Source organism: Arachis stenosperma, chromosome 3 (assembly GCF_014773155.1).
Source record: "Arachis stenosperma cultivar V10309 chromosome 3, arast.V10309.gnm1.PFL2, whole genome shotgun sequence".
Classification (NCBI taxonomy): domain Eukaryota; kingdom Viridiplantae; phylum Streptophyta; class Magnoliopsida; order Fabales; family Fabaceae; genus Arachis; species Arachis stenosperma.
In genome coordinates this window covers 26,391,536-26,407,592 of record NC_080379.1, presented here as the reverse complement: position 1 = coordinate 26,407,592, position 16,057 = coordinate 26,391,536, and the positions used below count along the sequence as shown (strand labels likewise).

The 16,057-nt window shown below is 30.9% G+C and overlaps 2 protein-coding genes and 1 non-coding gene across 4 annotated transcripts; all 3 read right to left on the bottom strand.

The window, feature by feature from the left end:
* Positions 1 to 1,774: 1,774 nt before the first annotated feature.
* Positions 1,775 to 5,630, bottom strand: LOC130968013 (glucosidase 2 subunit beta). Of its 2 annotated transcripts, none has more exons than XM_057893088.1 (6): positions 5,395 to 5,630; positions 5,109 to 5,222; positions 4,341 to 4,436; positions 3,767 to 3,943; positions 3,542 to 3,684; positions 1,775 to 2,657 (listed from the first exon to the last, which is right to left on the bottom strand). In XM_057893088.1, the coding sequence occupies exons 1-5, from the start codon at positions 5,489 to 5,491 to the stop codon at positions 3,566 to 3,568; spliced, it is 603 nt and encodes a 200-aa protein (XP_057749071.1). In that variant the 5' UTR covers positions 5,492 to 5,630; the 3' UTR covers positions 1,775 to 2,657; positions 3,542 to 3,565. The 2 variants fall into 2 exon arrangements, with proteins under 2 accessions (XP_057749071.1, XP_057749072.1); XM_057893089.1 differs by having other exon boundaries at positions 3,545 to 3,684.
* A 2,905-nt stretch (positions 5,631 to 8,535) lies between these two features.
* LOC130965748 (LOB domain-containing protein 2) lies at positions 8,536 to 9,234 on the bottom strand. The gene has a single exon (XM_057890509.1). It carries the CDS (start codon positions 9,232 to 9,234, stop codon positions 8,536 to 8,538), a length of 699 nt encoding a protein of 232 aa, XP_057746492.1.
* Positions 9,235 to 15,734: 6,500 nt separating this feature from the next.
* Positions 15,735 to 15,807, bottom strand: TRNAF-GAA (transfer RNA phenylalanine (anticodon GAA)). Its single transcript has one exon. It is a non-coding gene; the product is annotated as a tRNA-Phe (tRNA).
* Between the last annotated feature and the right edge of the window lie 250 nt (positions 15,808 to 16,057).

Here is a 16,057-nt window from a genome sequence, read left to right as displayed (position 1 = left end):
CTACAATGCTGTGTTACGATTCTCCACTTTCTACGCCAGCTCCATCAGTTCATCCACTGTTTAGAACATGAATAACCTACATTCCTCACTCACTTCCAGCTTCAATCCATTCAAGAACAAGTCAATCAAGAATTCTGGACCAAGACCTCACAGCGGACGTGCGTACATCACAAATTGGTCAATGTAGTCCCGCACAGTGTTGGTTTATCGCAGCTTCAGCAGCAGTTGATAGGGGACGTGCGTACATCACAAATTGGTCAATGCAGTCCCGCACAGTGTTGGTTTATCGCAGCTTCAGCAGCAGTTGATAGGGACTCTGCAACATCTCAAGCTAGAAGTGACACAATAATGCTACGCGAAGGGACTACAACTGCAACGTCGGCAAGGTTGCTTCTCACCACGTGAACGTGCGGCCTTCCATGGCAAACATCACCACCGCAAGCCACTCCCTTTTTGGCGCTGGTCTGAGCAAGAACTGCTCCATACGCTTGATCCAATTCATTGCGTCCTCACCGCAAAAAAATCGGGAGTTCTTGTTTTCTCCATTGCATCAGCGCAGTTCTACACCAGTACAAGCCGCCAACAGCCTGGTGCGACGCTGGAGAACTCCGTTTGTGACAGATCGGAGCGTCCTGCTCCATGGAATTCACTCACGCATCGATCCTCTGCATCATCTCCTGCAACACGTGGCGCAGGTCTTCAAGTCGGTTAAATCGTGTTTCCATCACATCCAATCTCCTTTCCATTTTCTGCGATCGTGGTTGCACCATTCACCACTTCCAGGATCCATGGACTTCTGATAACAATTGATAGTATTAGGGATCTAGTAAAATTAGGGGATGTTATTGTTGAACTAGGGATTTCAAATTACAATCCCTTATTAGAGTACACTGTTGGAACTACCAACTGTGGAGAGAATTGTCCCTCTCCTGAACTAACAAACTTAACAGAATTTTCTAAGTAAAAACTAACTAACCCCTAGTATTTATAGGCGACAGCTAGGCCTAGCATTCTTGCTTTTGAACCTGCTAAACTAGCTTAAAAGGACCAACAAATAGCCATCCAGCAACAATTAGTAATTAAGCAGTGAAAAATCAGTCCATCAACTCCTTACCTTTCCTCCTATAAACTAAGCCAAACCTTTCCTCCTATAAACTAAGCCAAACCTGTTTCTGTCATAGACAAAGAATGGGTTCAAAAATAGCAATGCAAACGGAACATACATACAGTCTTTCGAAGGATAACTATAGTAAGCAGCGGATGGGAGCTGTAAGGATAACAAAAAGGAGTAAAGACCCAATCTGACCCGTATCTATTTTTCCGAAAGACAATACGACCCTTTATCCAAAAAAAGGAACACTTCAGCCCCCAAACATTATTATTGAGACAATATAAACCTTCTTTTAAAAAATTCATTAAATAATAACGGAAATTGATTTTATAGGGAGTTTTAACCGTCTCACATTCAAGTAAACTAGAAAACATGAAAAGAAAGAAAAATGGTATGAAGTTTGGCAAAATTTCAAGGGAATTAAAATGTTGGGACTTGGGAATTTCACACTTTCTTTCTGCTTTGGCATGGGCCATGGCTCAAAAAACATGTGAAGATGAAGAACTATATGCTACTCGGTTGATCCAATCACCATTATTGATCAACTATACAGTATTAGAGCACCTTAATAAGACACAACCTGCAGAGATTTGTCAAAAAAGACTTGAATATATAGGGATGAGAAATGAGATGAACAAACAAGTGCAAAAGATATCAGCCAATTATTGATAACATACCAGAAAATTGATCCTTTACATGGAAAATTGTATAATCACGAGGCATAGCCACACACCCAAAAGATAAAATAAGAGGATGAAATTATAAAATCTCGTAATGTTACAAAAACACATATACAACTTTAATCAAAATGGCTATGCTCTGAACATTGAAATAAAAGGGCAAAAAGACATTTCAGTGCATAAGCATCCCGCATTAAGCAAGGTCTAAGGAAGGAGCGTGCCTAGAGGTGTAATTTAGATAGCATAACCAAATAAATGCAACAGTGGTTGATTCCAATGTTTGAACCCGTGACTTTGCACGCGGAGACAATTCAACGTTCCACCAAGGTTCCCTTTCGCTTTGAACATTGAAATAAAAACAAATAAAAAATGGCAGCCTCGTGCACAAGTATCCCACATTAATACAAGATCCAAAGAAGGACCGCACCCAAAGGGTATATAATATAGGCAGCCTAACCTATAACAATTAAAATCAATTAGTCACGCGATGGCAAGAGTGGGTTCTCTCCATCCTTGACATGCATGGAGTTGAAATTCTTGGTAGAATCCCAAACCAGATTATCGGTGGAGCCTAACAAGATAGAGGATTGAATTTCTTGAAATAAGACTTGTGCACCCATCATTCTTACTACATTGACTAATGAATTCTTCAATGTGCATTGTTCTTATGAGAGAACAAACAAATTTGAGACTTTGGCTGAATCCTTGTCATTGGCTATCTCCCATCAATATATGTTTCCTAGGATAAACTTCTCTTGCCTGGCATTCTTAGCAGTGTACTTCAACAGTAGCATTAGTATGTTATTAGTATGTTATTTCCATTAGTTTCATGTACCACTATTCTTAACATTGTTGTGAAAATATACCTGAAAAAATAAATAAAACACAATTTGAGTGTGCAAATTTGCACTACTGACTACCCTTAGGATTATTGCAATGCAGTGGATATCGCGTAGAATATAACAAACTCCTCTAGTGTGACAAAGCCTTCAAGAACTAGTGAAGAGTTATCTAATACTCAATCCGAGGAAATAAGAAAATATGATTTGAAAAAAAGAAAAGAAAAGAAAAAAGAGAGATACAAAAATATGAAAAGAAGCCTATGTATGCATTAATCATCATTTATAGGAGCAAAATATAATTATATAGCCAGTCCTTTTCTTTTCCTGTTTGAAAAACAACGTGAAGAGATCAAAGGAAGAGACGTAATGGCGGAAAATCTCATTGCTAAGTATCATGCATTTGTAGTATTTATTTTGTAATCTAAACATGGGATAAGTTTAGCTAACATAATGGATTTCCTTGGGCAAAATAGTAGACATTGCAGTTTTGTAACTAAATCTGATGGTATTGAAATTTAAAGCATCACCAAGGAGTCAAAAAAATAGCAAACCAGAGGAAGATATTAAACACAAATACTAAAATATTAGTAAATTCCAAAAATAAATCTGCCCACATTTGAATTTTGAAATAAAATACTTAATTAAACAAAACCTTTTGAATCTATGCGAGGATGGCCTATCCTTTTTTGTACATCCTATCCTATTCTAATAACATTTTTCCGGGGACAAAAAAAAGAAAACTCCTAATTATATAATAACATATCTCGTTATGTTAACTTTAATTCTGTGGAAAGTTCTTAACTAATACCTTGGTATTTGACATTTCATCAACTAACATCAGCATATGGGAAAAAAAAGCAAACAAAATTAAGTGATCGAAAATGAGGGAAATATTTAAAAAATATTACCACAGTTCAGTATCAGTTAAATAGCTAGATCTCCTTCAGTTCAATTGTACGCCTCCTTTTAGATCTGGAACGGCAACCAAAACGCCATAGAAATACGATAAAAGCAAGCAGAACCACTTGTAGAATAATTGCTAACCTCAAACCTATGCCATCAATATCAAGTTTCAATTCATATTCACCTATGAGTTTTAAAACACATGAGCACATTATTGGATACGATCTTACTCATAAGATTATGAACCAAGTCCTCATACTTCACTTCATCTTTGGTCACTTTTCCAGCAAAAGAGGCCTGCTGACTCAGTTTTGAATTGTAATTGCCAATTTCGGCATTCCCACCCATTACACAAGTGTTGAGGCACCGAATGTGTCCATCATATTCATCACTCCCATCACAACAATCTGCAGTAATATTGAATCAAACTTGGATATAAATTTGAAAGCCAAGCAAAACGGCTAAAAACATAGAGCCCACAAAAGGGTATAGAATTTGAAGATACTAATGACTTTATGACCTTAAAATCTTATAATTTAAGAAATAATGCAACGAAGGCAATCAAAAGTTTATTTATTTGTTTAGGATTATCTGTTCCATCTCCAAATTGTATAGTTGAAAGTGAGGAGATTAAGAAAACATTTCAAACAATTCATTGTTAAAGGGAGACACTGGTTATCGAATTCCTCTCACTTGGCAAAATGCCAAAGACGTGTGCGAAGCGATATAATAAATAGACTTGAAAGAGCAACTTAGAGAGATAAACATGAAAAAGAAATACACCGTCCAGAAGAAATTGCTTACCACAGAAAAGATCATTAACATGAGAAGAGAATATAAATTGTGGCTTGCTTCCCAGGTTTCTGCAATAAAATTTTCCAGCCGAGCAAGCTGAAGTTCCTGCAGTTAAATGCATAACAGCCTCCAAACAAGTTACAAATAAATGATTTAGAAAAAAAGCACCTCATGAGTTTGGCATAGAGGTGCATCTGCTAGCATATCTCTATATGAGTATTCATAAATCAAACAGTAAGAAAATTGTGACACTAACAGCCAAAAGAAGTACATACATTGTATCCACATTTTGCAAAAGATCAAAGAGTAAATATTTTAGTGCAAACAAGGAATTCCTTGTCAAATTTTCCATATGTGTTCCAAATAATACAGGCCGTTTCCTTTCTTTTTTAAAAAGAAAAGTATACAATAGAAGTATATAATTTAAATCGACTATGCTACGTGTACATCAAAATCAGCCACCAAAATCAAGTATAAAATACATGTTGGAATACACATATACTATTAAACCATACATGTATTTATACACTAGCACCAAAATCAACCATAAAAATCAGCCATCGGTATAAAATACATGGTAGAATACAAATACATATTAAAAATTAATTAAGCCACGCATGTATATATACACAAATACATTGGTGGCTGCTTTTAGTGGCTGATCGTTGATATACAAATAGCATTTTTTATTTTAAATTTATATATACATATCCTGCAACTAAGAAAAGCCAACAAATAAGGAATAACAGAAATCATAAATTTTATAATCTGCCACACCTGGTTCATCAGTGCCATCAGGGCAATCGCAGAAATTGTCATTGAGACGATCTTTGGAGAAGGATTTTGATCCATCCTTGCACTTGATTACCTCAGAGCTGTAATATTTCTCATCTACACCACCAAAAGAAAAAAGCAATTTAAGTCTCAAAAAAAAAAAAAAAAAGAAAGAAATTTGCAAAGAACTCCAAAATGGGTCTTCAAACTTTGAGTTGGGTTGCACACCCAATTGAGAAAGTTTCAAACTTTAATGTGTTGGAAGCAAATTGCATGTCGGAGGCGGTACCTAGAGGGTGAACACCGAGGAGAGAAGGGTGGGAAAGAGAACATGCGGCAGAAGCTAGGAGGAGAAAACATCGGAGGAGGAAGAAATGCGATTCCATGTTGGTTACGTTCTAGTGAGAATTGAGAGAGAAGAAATGAATGAAGAACCCACCTCCACAGTTCCACTTCAGTCTAGCTTCAGTTGACTTGGACTTCCACTTCTATTTGGTTGGGTTGGACTAGGCCCCAATTCGCCTTTCCTTTCCTTTTTATTTTTGATCTATTTCTATAATCTATAATTCATTTTTTTTTGTCATAATAATCCATAATTCTGTAATATAGTGCTATGGACATGGACTAAACAACCAAGTCACCAACTGCCAATAGACCTGGGTCAACAAATTGATCGATTGACTCGGACCCACTGATTGATGGCTTATCGACCGTCAAGAGACACGCAGAAAATGACCCTGTTGAACGACGCTGGTCGACTGACCCACTAAACCGTAACTAACTAACTGTTATCACTAACCGACCTTCAATGATCCTTTGGCCCAACACCTTATAACATTTTTGGAAAACTGATCTCCCTTAGCCCTATTGGGCTTTTTGTTGTAATCCACGGGGTCATGACCAAACTATGCGAGGTTGGCATTTACTGATAATGTAATATATTTTTTTATCTTTTAATTTGATAAATTTTTTCATTTTTATTACAAGAACATTAAATGTTATTAGATTTTTTATTTCATAATAAAATTAAACATTGACATACAGTTCATTTAAAAAAGTACATAATTTTATAATATTATTATGAGAAAAAATACTAATAAATTTTAATGCAAATTTGACCCGAATATAATATAAAATATTATTTGGATTTATGTTTAATTTAGATAAATAACTTAATTAAGTTCTTTTAAAAAAAATTTAAATTTTTTTAAAATATAAAATTTATATTAAAAATAGCTTATAAATAAATTATTTTTATTTGGATAAACAACTTAGTTAAACTCTTTTTAATAAATAAAAATGATAAAACAGTTTTTGAGAAAGAAAAAAGTTATATTTTTTATTTTTTCAAAAATTTTTAAATAATTTTTTAAAAATTTAAAATTATTTTTTTAAATTGTATCAAATAATATTAATATGATTTTTTATAATTTAAAAATAAAAAAAAACTTTTATCACTTTCTAAACGGACTCTTAATCTAACCAAAAAAAAAAAAAAAAACTTAATATGATACCTAAATATAAGTGATCATTGTTTAAAGGTTAATTTTTTTATTATTAATGGGTAGGTGAACTTGGATTTAGAGATAAAATTAAATGAATTTTTTTTGTTTAATATTTATAGATGCAATAGTTGCCAAACTAAACTCTATATATCTATATATATATAAAGAATTTTGATCCTCTAAATTTTAAATTTTTATTTTAGAGGATAAAGTATAATTTTTAATTATTGAATATTTTTTTTCTAATATTTTTTTTATCCCACTTATAAAATAAATAGTAAAAGATCATACTTTACTTTCTAAAATAAAATTCAAAATTTAGAGAATCTAAATTTATAAAAAAAAAAAACTACTTATATATTGGGTTGGATCAACTTATCTCAAAATCCTAGCCATCTAAAATGATTGAAAGTTAAAATAATTGATAATTGAAATTTCTATGCTTGTAAAAATATTCCTTTAATAATTATCAACAACAAAAAATTTATAAATTTATAATAACAAAAAATAAAATTTTAATATCTTGTAAAATTAATCAGTCAAGCTACATATTTTCAAAACATAAAACTAAAGTTACTGGTTGAATTAAATTCCAATTATTGTTGAAGAGAGGCAACTGCCAGAATGGATAACAATGGATTTATCAGAAATTCCTACCATGTTTGAAAATCAACTTATTTAAAACTTAGCATTTTCAATAGTAGCATCAATAAGTAAATGATGACTTGCCTACTTTTGTGATTAGTGGAAAATAATATAGTAACTTAGCAAGAAAATGCGAATAGTATAAGAAATTATTTTATTTGACGACAATATTTTTCAATTTTTATGTAAATACAAATTTAAAATATTATAATTAAGTATAAAAAAGGATCAATGCAGAAAAGTATTTATTATTAGAAAATATAAGAAATTATTTTATTTGGCAACAATATTTTCAATTCTTATGTAGATTGAAATTTAAGATACTATATATAAATGCCAAATTAAAAAAAAAGGATAAATTTAAACTTTTTAATTATTAATTAAATAATGGGGAGAGAGCTATTAAATATATAAAAGATAGAAATAATTGTAAACATCATTTCTGCATGTCATAGCCCATCAAGGTTCATTGGTTTGTACAAGAAAACCTGTAATAAGAAAAGAATCTAGATCCTTTATTGCCATCGATCACATAGGCCATCCTCCATGTTCTTGTTTTTCAATGATTGAATTGATTACCTATAATGTAATATTTGGATAGGAAAATAGTTATTTTTTTATGATTTATAAAACACGAATAAATACTAAATTATTCTAAGTCACATGATAATAATATTAGAGATATAATTATTTAATTTATGTGTTTTTCTATCGATTCAAGTTCTTATATATAAAAAATAATTTTATAATATATTATTAGAATTTTTATGACAAAAACAATTTAGAATTTAATCTTTATTGAACTCCAAAAATTTAAGTTAATAAAAAGAATAAATAAATAATTATATCTCTCAGAAATAATATAGGATAAGTATTAGTACATTATCTTTAAAAAAAGTTAAGTTTTGTTTTTTTATATCCGATTTTAATTGATTCTTTTTTTAAATAATGTTTTTTACTTATCAAATCTAACTTTAACTCCAAATACTTATTATTATCCATTTCTCGTCATTTTTAACAAAATTATCACTGATATTAGATATTTTATATCATTTTTGAAATTTTTTTAGTAAAATTTTGGATATTCATCTTGTACGTAGTTTTGGATGTTTATTTAAATTTAATAAAAATTAAAATTAAATTTTAAATAAATTGTTGATATTGACTATTAAATAATTAATTTCTATTGAATATTTTAATTAAAAATTACATAAATAAAAGCTATTGTACTTTACATATACTAGAGTATATATGATAATTAAAAATCAAGGAATTAATCATCAAGACTTACCTGTAATATAGTATGTTTGAGAGTGCTGCTGAAATGGGATGACAACCTCCTGCCTCATCATATTATCCAAATCATGCAAATAATTTGAACAATATGCATTATAAATAGTAGTAGAAGAGTCCATAATCTCGTTCTTGTTCTCATCATGATGAACATGATGATATTCCAATGAGTTGTTACCATTATTGTTATTATTAGTATTATTACTATCAACTTCTTCGCCTTTGTGTTTCCCTTTATTCCCATTATTAGTGTTATTATTATTATTGCACATAATCAAATCTTGTACGGATTTTAGTCCTTGATGATGAGATGATGGTAATGGCATTTGCAATAGTTGATGATGATTATTATTATTAGTATTAGTATTAGTATTTTGGCCCCTAAATATCTTAAGTTCATTAAAGACTTTCTTATACTCATTGTAAACTTTTGTGTACTCTCCATAAGGACCATGAATAGGGTCTCTTTGCCTACAACATGCTTCCCAAATTAATGAGTCAACAACTCTTCTTCGATCTTCTTCCTTTGCACTCTTCACTAACTTAGTTATGTTGCTAACACCAAAAACTTTGTGCACTGCATGGAACTCACGGCTTCTATTTGCTGGAAAATAAGGGGCTAATATGCAATTATTCTCACTGCATTTCTTCCTTTGATGTTTGCATGCTGCACATGCTGGATGCATTCCGTTGTTATTTCTTTGCATCCTTCATCATAATCATAATTAAGCCCATTTTAATTAATTAACTCAATACATAATTAATATAACATTAAAAGGAACTCTTAATTCAATTTAAAAGTAGTATTCTATAAAAATTAAATACAAAAGGTCATCCACGGTATAGGAACTTAGGAATGCATATTTGATATTAATGGAAATTAAGTTTAATAATATATATGGTAGGGTGCTATAAAAATATTTGATTATTTTATTATGACAGATTTGATTATTTTAATTATTAATTGTTTTATTAAAAAATATGTAAAAAAAATTGTATAAAGAGTAATGATTGAAAATTTTAATTCATTTTTCTAATATTTAAATGAGTAAAAATTAAAATATATATTATTATTTTAAAATATTAAAAGATAAAAAATTCATATTTTTTTATTTAAAAATTATAAATATATCAAAACATTTTTTACGAATAATGATTAAACTTTTAATTAAATTCATTATCTTAATTATTGTCTTAATATTTACTTTGATTATTGATGAGGCCTAGTCAAACGTTTCTACCAAAACAAAACAAAATGAAATGTGAGAGAGAGAAGGAGAGAGAGTAGGATATACTTTTGAGAAAAAGTACAATTGGGAAATATATGTAACACTCTTATTTAGCTTTATTATTATTTATAATTAATTAAGAAGAAGAGATAAAGCATAAAGGAGTAATGTTGTATTACATCTAGATATGTCCATAATATGTAGTATTAATGAATTTACAAAATAATAAAGGAGTCGTGTTATTTTCACACCATCACATCGATGATCGATCGTCATGGTTTCCTGAATTTCTTTTCATAGCATATGCACCCTTGTGAAATATCACATAAATATCATAATTCCATAAGTTAATCCCTATAAAATTTCTCTATCCTCTTTTAATTTTAGAAGATAAAAAACGCTAATATATAACTTAAAATTAGAAGGGAAGTCAAGATACAAACCTTCGGTAATTGTTATGCATGGTCTTCAGGCAAATGAAAAGCAATATATGTATAAATATATAAGATATATACCTATATAGTTCTTTATAGAAATAACTATTTGTGTTGGAAGGGCATAGAAAGAAGATCAAGGTTATTCATGTTTCTTGGAAGTGATAAATTATTTAAATAGCACACATAGGAAGAATGAGATTTCTCAATTTATAGATGAAAGTTAAATCCACTTTCTTCGGAGATATCCATGCAGTTTTGCATTCAGAACATAGCAACAATATATCAACTACTATACCCATAAAACATGGAACAACCAATAATCAGCACTACTTGGTTTGTCTTCATTTCCTCTTGGTTTATTTCTTTATTTATTTTTCTCTTTCTATCTTTTTCTCCTTTTAAAAAGTTTGTCTTGATTATATATATAAATATATAAATTAAAAGCTATTTTTGTATATATTTATTATAATTATTAAAAAAATTATGATCTCACACAGGTTAGTTTTTCTATTTTATTTTTTTTATTTTTTGAAATAGATCCATTATTAGTATAAGAGTATAAGTTGTTGACTTAATAATATACTTCTAGAATTGTAGTGGTTGAATATTATTTTATTATGATAAAAGTCATGCAGTTAATCATCTTGCTTAGCATGCATGTTCTTGACATGAGATAGACCAATCAATAACTTAATTAAGTTATTATGCATATTTAGATTGGATAGAGTAGACTGTGATGGTTATGCATTTTTTATTGAGTTTAATTTTATTACATTAAGTGCAAAAATTTTTACAATTTTTTTAGTTAAATTTAGTCGAACAATTTAATTTTTAATAAATTTTTATTATTAAATTAGTCTCCTAATCTTTTAATATTGGTGTATAAATCAATATGTATGTCAATTTTTATGTTAAAAAAAATTAGACAAAACAATCTCTCATCATTATTTAATAAAGACGTGAAAGTTTTTTAAAATTTTAAAATTCTTATATTAATCCTTTCATGGCAAAGACAAACAATTTGATGTTAGAATTGATTTGCAACAAGTTTGATACTAATTTGGTAATTAAGATTTGTTAGGAAGTAATGTGTGTGACTTGAGAATTAATTTGGAATATTACTCATCATATTTGTTATCTAGTTAATGAAAAAATAATTATTTTTAAGAATTTATTTGGTTGTCATTTTTATTTTGTCTTTTTATTATTAGTATTTTTTATTTTTAAGATTTTATGAATTAAAAAATAATAAAAAAATTTTACTTTTTTTTTTCACAAAATTTTAAGCACAAAACTTTCTAAAAATAATAACAGAAAAAATACAAACAAAATATACAACAAGTTTTTATTTTTTTTTCTTTTTTCGTATTTTATGTTCTTACTTCTTACGACCGTGTTTTCATATATTCTTAATTTAAATATTATTTATTTAGTATTTGTTACGGTACGATGATAAATTCATATATATCGATACGTTTAAAATATGAACAAATAATAACAAGCCACGTAAAATTTATTTTTCACATCAGCATTTAATTTTTGTTTTTTTAAATATATATTATATCACCACTTTTATTAATACACCCTTTTAATTAAATAAAAATAAAAAATCTTTTTTATTTAATTTTATAAAAAGTCTTAAACATCCTTTTTTTATTTAATTAGACAAAAATATTCTTTTAAATTAATAAAATTTAAAATTCAATTAATCCTAATTTTATAGTTTCAAATAATTTAAACAACGAAATAAAAACATATTAAAAAAATAAAAAATCAAAATTTTTTCATCTTTTCTAATTTCTCTAATCATTTGTGCTCCCCTCTAAGCAAAACATATCAAAGAAACAAAAAATCAATCATCTTCTCCAATTACCTCTCTAAAGCAAAGCAGTAAAAGTCCCAAACCAAAATCCTAGGTTCTTTGCCGCCGCCGTCCCAGGCTCAGCGCTTCCGCTTCTTCCTCTTCCCCCTATCCGAAACCCAGGTAGCTTGGCACGTCATCCCCATCCTCGCTGGCTTCTCTGACCGTGGCTTGGAGCAGCTCGTCATTGGGTCACCGCTTGCCGTTGTCTCTGCTCTCGCCGAAGGTTAGTGGCCTTGCTTTTAATTTTGCTCTGGTTGTTGAATGCTTGGTTTTTTTTTTCTTTCTTTTAATTTCTAAAATTTTTGTTCAAATATTGTTGTAATGTTTGTTGCTGTGTTGTAATTGTTGGGTTGTTGAATGATTATTTGATCTGGGTTGCCTAAAAATGCTTCCTGTAAACTCCGCTAAAAGTGGTAAATAATTAGTTAATAAATTTTATTTTAATTAGAAAAGTTAAAAATGAAAAACTAATATCAAAATAGGATAGAGCTCGTCGAAACGAGAATTTTGATACCAATTTCAAAAATTTGGCCTAAAATTGGACCGAAAAGACCGAACCGATTGAACCGGGATCCAAATCGGACCCGTGGGTCCAACCGAACCATACTTAAAAAGGGGACAGAAGCTCTTCTTCCCCATTCTGCATCAAACACGCCAACACAGGTTGGGGGAGGAAGATAGCTCCCTAACCCTCACTCAAACTTCACCTCTCAATAACTTTTGATCCGGATCTCCGATTGACGAACCGTTTGCGACTACACGTTCACCGCAACGAGTTCTACGAATCCCATGGAATAATTTGGTAGGTAACTCATTATTTTCTTCTCAGCCAACTTCCCCTAATTTTGGAGATTCATGAACAATTAAGTTAAAAATTATTCAATTCTTGTGTTCTAGGTTCAAGTTAGCTTCCGGGACTTATGGGTTCAAGCTATTGAGCATATGGGTATGGTAAGGATACCCTAACCCTAGCTTAATCTTGTATTTATTATGAAAAAACTGAAATTGGAATATGAATATGTATTAGGTGTAGATTAAGTGGGTATATATGCATTGGAATTTAATTGGGAATATTTGGAGGCTTGTTGGTGATCAAAGCTTAGTTTGTGGCTGTTTTACTTGAGCTTGGAGGGGCTGTAATTTTGTGTTGAGAGGCTGCCTTGGGTGAATTAAGTGATCGGCCAAGGTATGATTTAAGTTTCACACGTTTAATATTTACGGTGTTGTGAAAACTTAGGTTAGAAGAACTATAGGATTAGTTGAATTGTTTGTTATATTTAATGATTAGCCTTGTAATGTTGTTGGAATAGATTTGTTGGTGGATATATATTGAAATTATGAGGTGTGGAAGTTATTAATGGTGTGCTCTTATATTTATTTATGATGGATTAGTATTGGTGTTTGTTAATAAGAATGTAGAGTTGTGTTGTGGTGGTATTGCATATGCTGTAACTAATTATGTAATAATCAAAATTTCATGAGATTAAGTTTGGGATAAACTTGGGAATATAATAAACTAAACTGAAAAATTTGGGACCTTTTTGTTAAATATACAATTTATGGCAAATTTTTAAAGTTAGGTTGTTAAATCTGTCCAGCAGCAGAAAAGGTCAAACAGGGCAGCAACTTGTTTGTCTTACTGCGACTTCTACGAGTTGAGTTTTGGAGCAAAATTATTTTTGTTATAAAATTTGATTAACTTGATTTATTACTCTAAAATTTCAGAATTTTAAGAGTTGAGGATTGGGTGTTGTGAATTTTTTAATATTGGTGGTCAAAGCTGAAAAGAAACAGATTTCAGCAAGTTATGCACCAACTTCCAATGCTTGTAACTCTTAGAATTGAATAGCAATTGGGTTGCAACCAAGACACACTTGTTCCTGGATGAGCTAGGATTTTCCAAACCAAAATTTAGCTTAATTGGAGTTTTTTAATAAAAGTTATTCAAATTGAAAGGTACTAAACTTGTTGGTTTCTAAAACAAATTTTGACTCATTTTTACTTAACTTCTAGGTAATGTAACTTCTTCATTAAAAATGGTATTAACTCAGAACCAATTGAGAAAGAAACCTGGATGAGTAAAGTTTAACTACATTAATTTTTAAAGTCATTAGATTTAACTTAGATTTTATATTGAATTTTGAATATCACATGCTGCTGCTGTTTTTCTGGTTTTATGCACTGCAAAGCAGTCACGGTTTTTCCTTTATTCCTGAGGCTAGAGAAATCAGAAAATTATGATCTTTAGTTTGTTAGAAAGCTTATTTCAAGATGAACGCCTGAACATAAAGTTTGCGCAATTCTGAGTTCATTTGTTATATTAAAAAAAGAAAAGAAAATAGAGTGTTGAGGATGTCTTAGTGATAGTCATTGGTTCGAGAAGTTAAAGTTTAATCTTCGTGTGATGTGAATGATTTAATGTTAGAGTTGGGTTGATTTTAAGATTATTTGATATTAAAGAGGTTGAGAAGAGTTTGATAAATGGTTTGGTCGGGACCCGGAAAGGGTAAACGTGATGAATTATAAGAGAATGATGTGAAAGCTAAATGAATACATATTGTTATGGCTATAAAGAACAAATGTAAGGAAATGATGAGATTTGAGAATGACTGTGTGTGGCCGAAATGGTCGATATGGCAAGTTGAGGACGAAAGTTCCCTCTCTTGTCGTGATGCAGATGTGGGGAAGGTGGAAAGGCACTCTCCTTCGTATTGTTTCTCCCACATCCTTCTCTAGTTGCAAGGTGGAAAGGCACACTCCTTCGATGTGGAAAGGCACTCTCTTTCGTATATCCTCCAAGAGAAGGTGGAAAGACACACTCCTTCGATGTGGAAAGGCATTCTCCTTCGTTTATGATCCTCCTGGAGATGCGCAACATAGAGACCAATGTCTGGGTTAGCTACCAGATGTGTCGGGTTCTGGCAAAATAACCAAGACGTGAGCTCACGGCCAGTAGGATAGACATTCATCATATGCATATATGTGCTTTGTTTGCTATGCCTTAGTTGGGAATGCCTAATTAATATATATCACCTGCTACTTGTATATTTGCTACTTGTATTATCTGTTCATTACTTGTGCTTGAACTTGTATGGTTGTTTGTTCCTGTTGCATTATGGATGATGGAGGGATGGAGGAAATGGAGAAATAGTTTGGTGATAGGTGTGGATTGAAATTGAGTAAGTTAGGTAGATTTAGAATACCTACCCCTGTTTATGGTTTTTGCTTAGTAATTAAGTTGGATAATTGAATAATGAAGTTCTAGGATCGCCTATGGCATTCTCAAGACCTTATTTATTATACGCGTGGCACTTTTACCATGCTGAGAACCTCCGGTTCTCATTCCATATTGTATTGTTGTTTTTCAAATGCATGTCGAGAGGCTCCTCACTAGGCATTTGGATCCTGGGAAGCGAAGTAGTCTTTGGGTGTATTTTTAGTTTTCTATTTGTATATATGTATATATATATTTAGCTTATTCTCCAAGTAACTTATGTATGCTGCTCCTCTTAGAGGTTCAGGGAGAGATATGAGTTTATTTTGGTATTTTGGTGTATTTTGGGGATACTTATGTATGTTCATATATATATATATATATATATATATATTAATGAATATAGATTATGGATAAAAGATACTCATACAAATTCATCATGTGCCAGGAACCAGATTTGAACTGGTGACACGAGGATTTTCAGTCCTCTGCTCTACCAGCTGAGCTATCCCGACCTCTCTTGAATCATTACCGCAGGGCATAGAGGGGGAGGTCATAAGCGTCTATACCGTAAAATCGATTTTCGCTATATATATATATATATATATATCCTCTGACCAGCCTTAGCTTCGCAGGCTGAGTCAGGGGTTAGTTATGCTGTTTCCTTTGCTTTCCTTTATTCTTTTGCTTATCTTTATCATGTTCCTATTAGGTTTCTTAGCACGCAAGTAATTCTTTCCTGAGCGTTGCGCTTTTTATTTTACG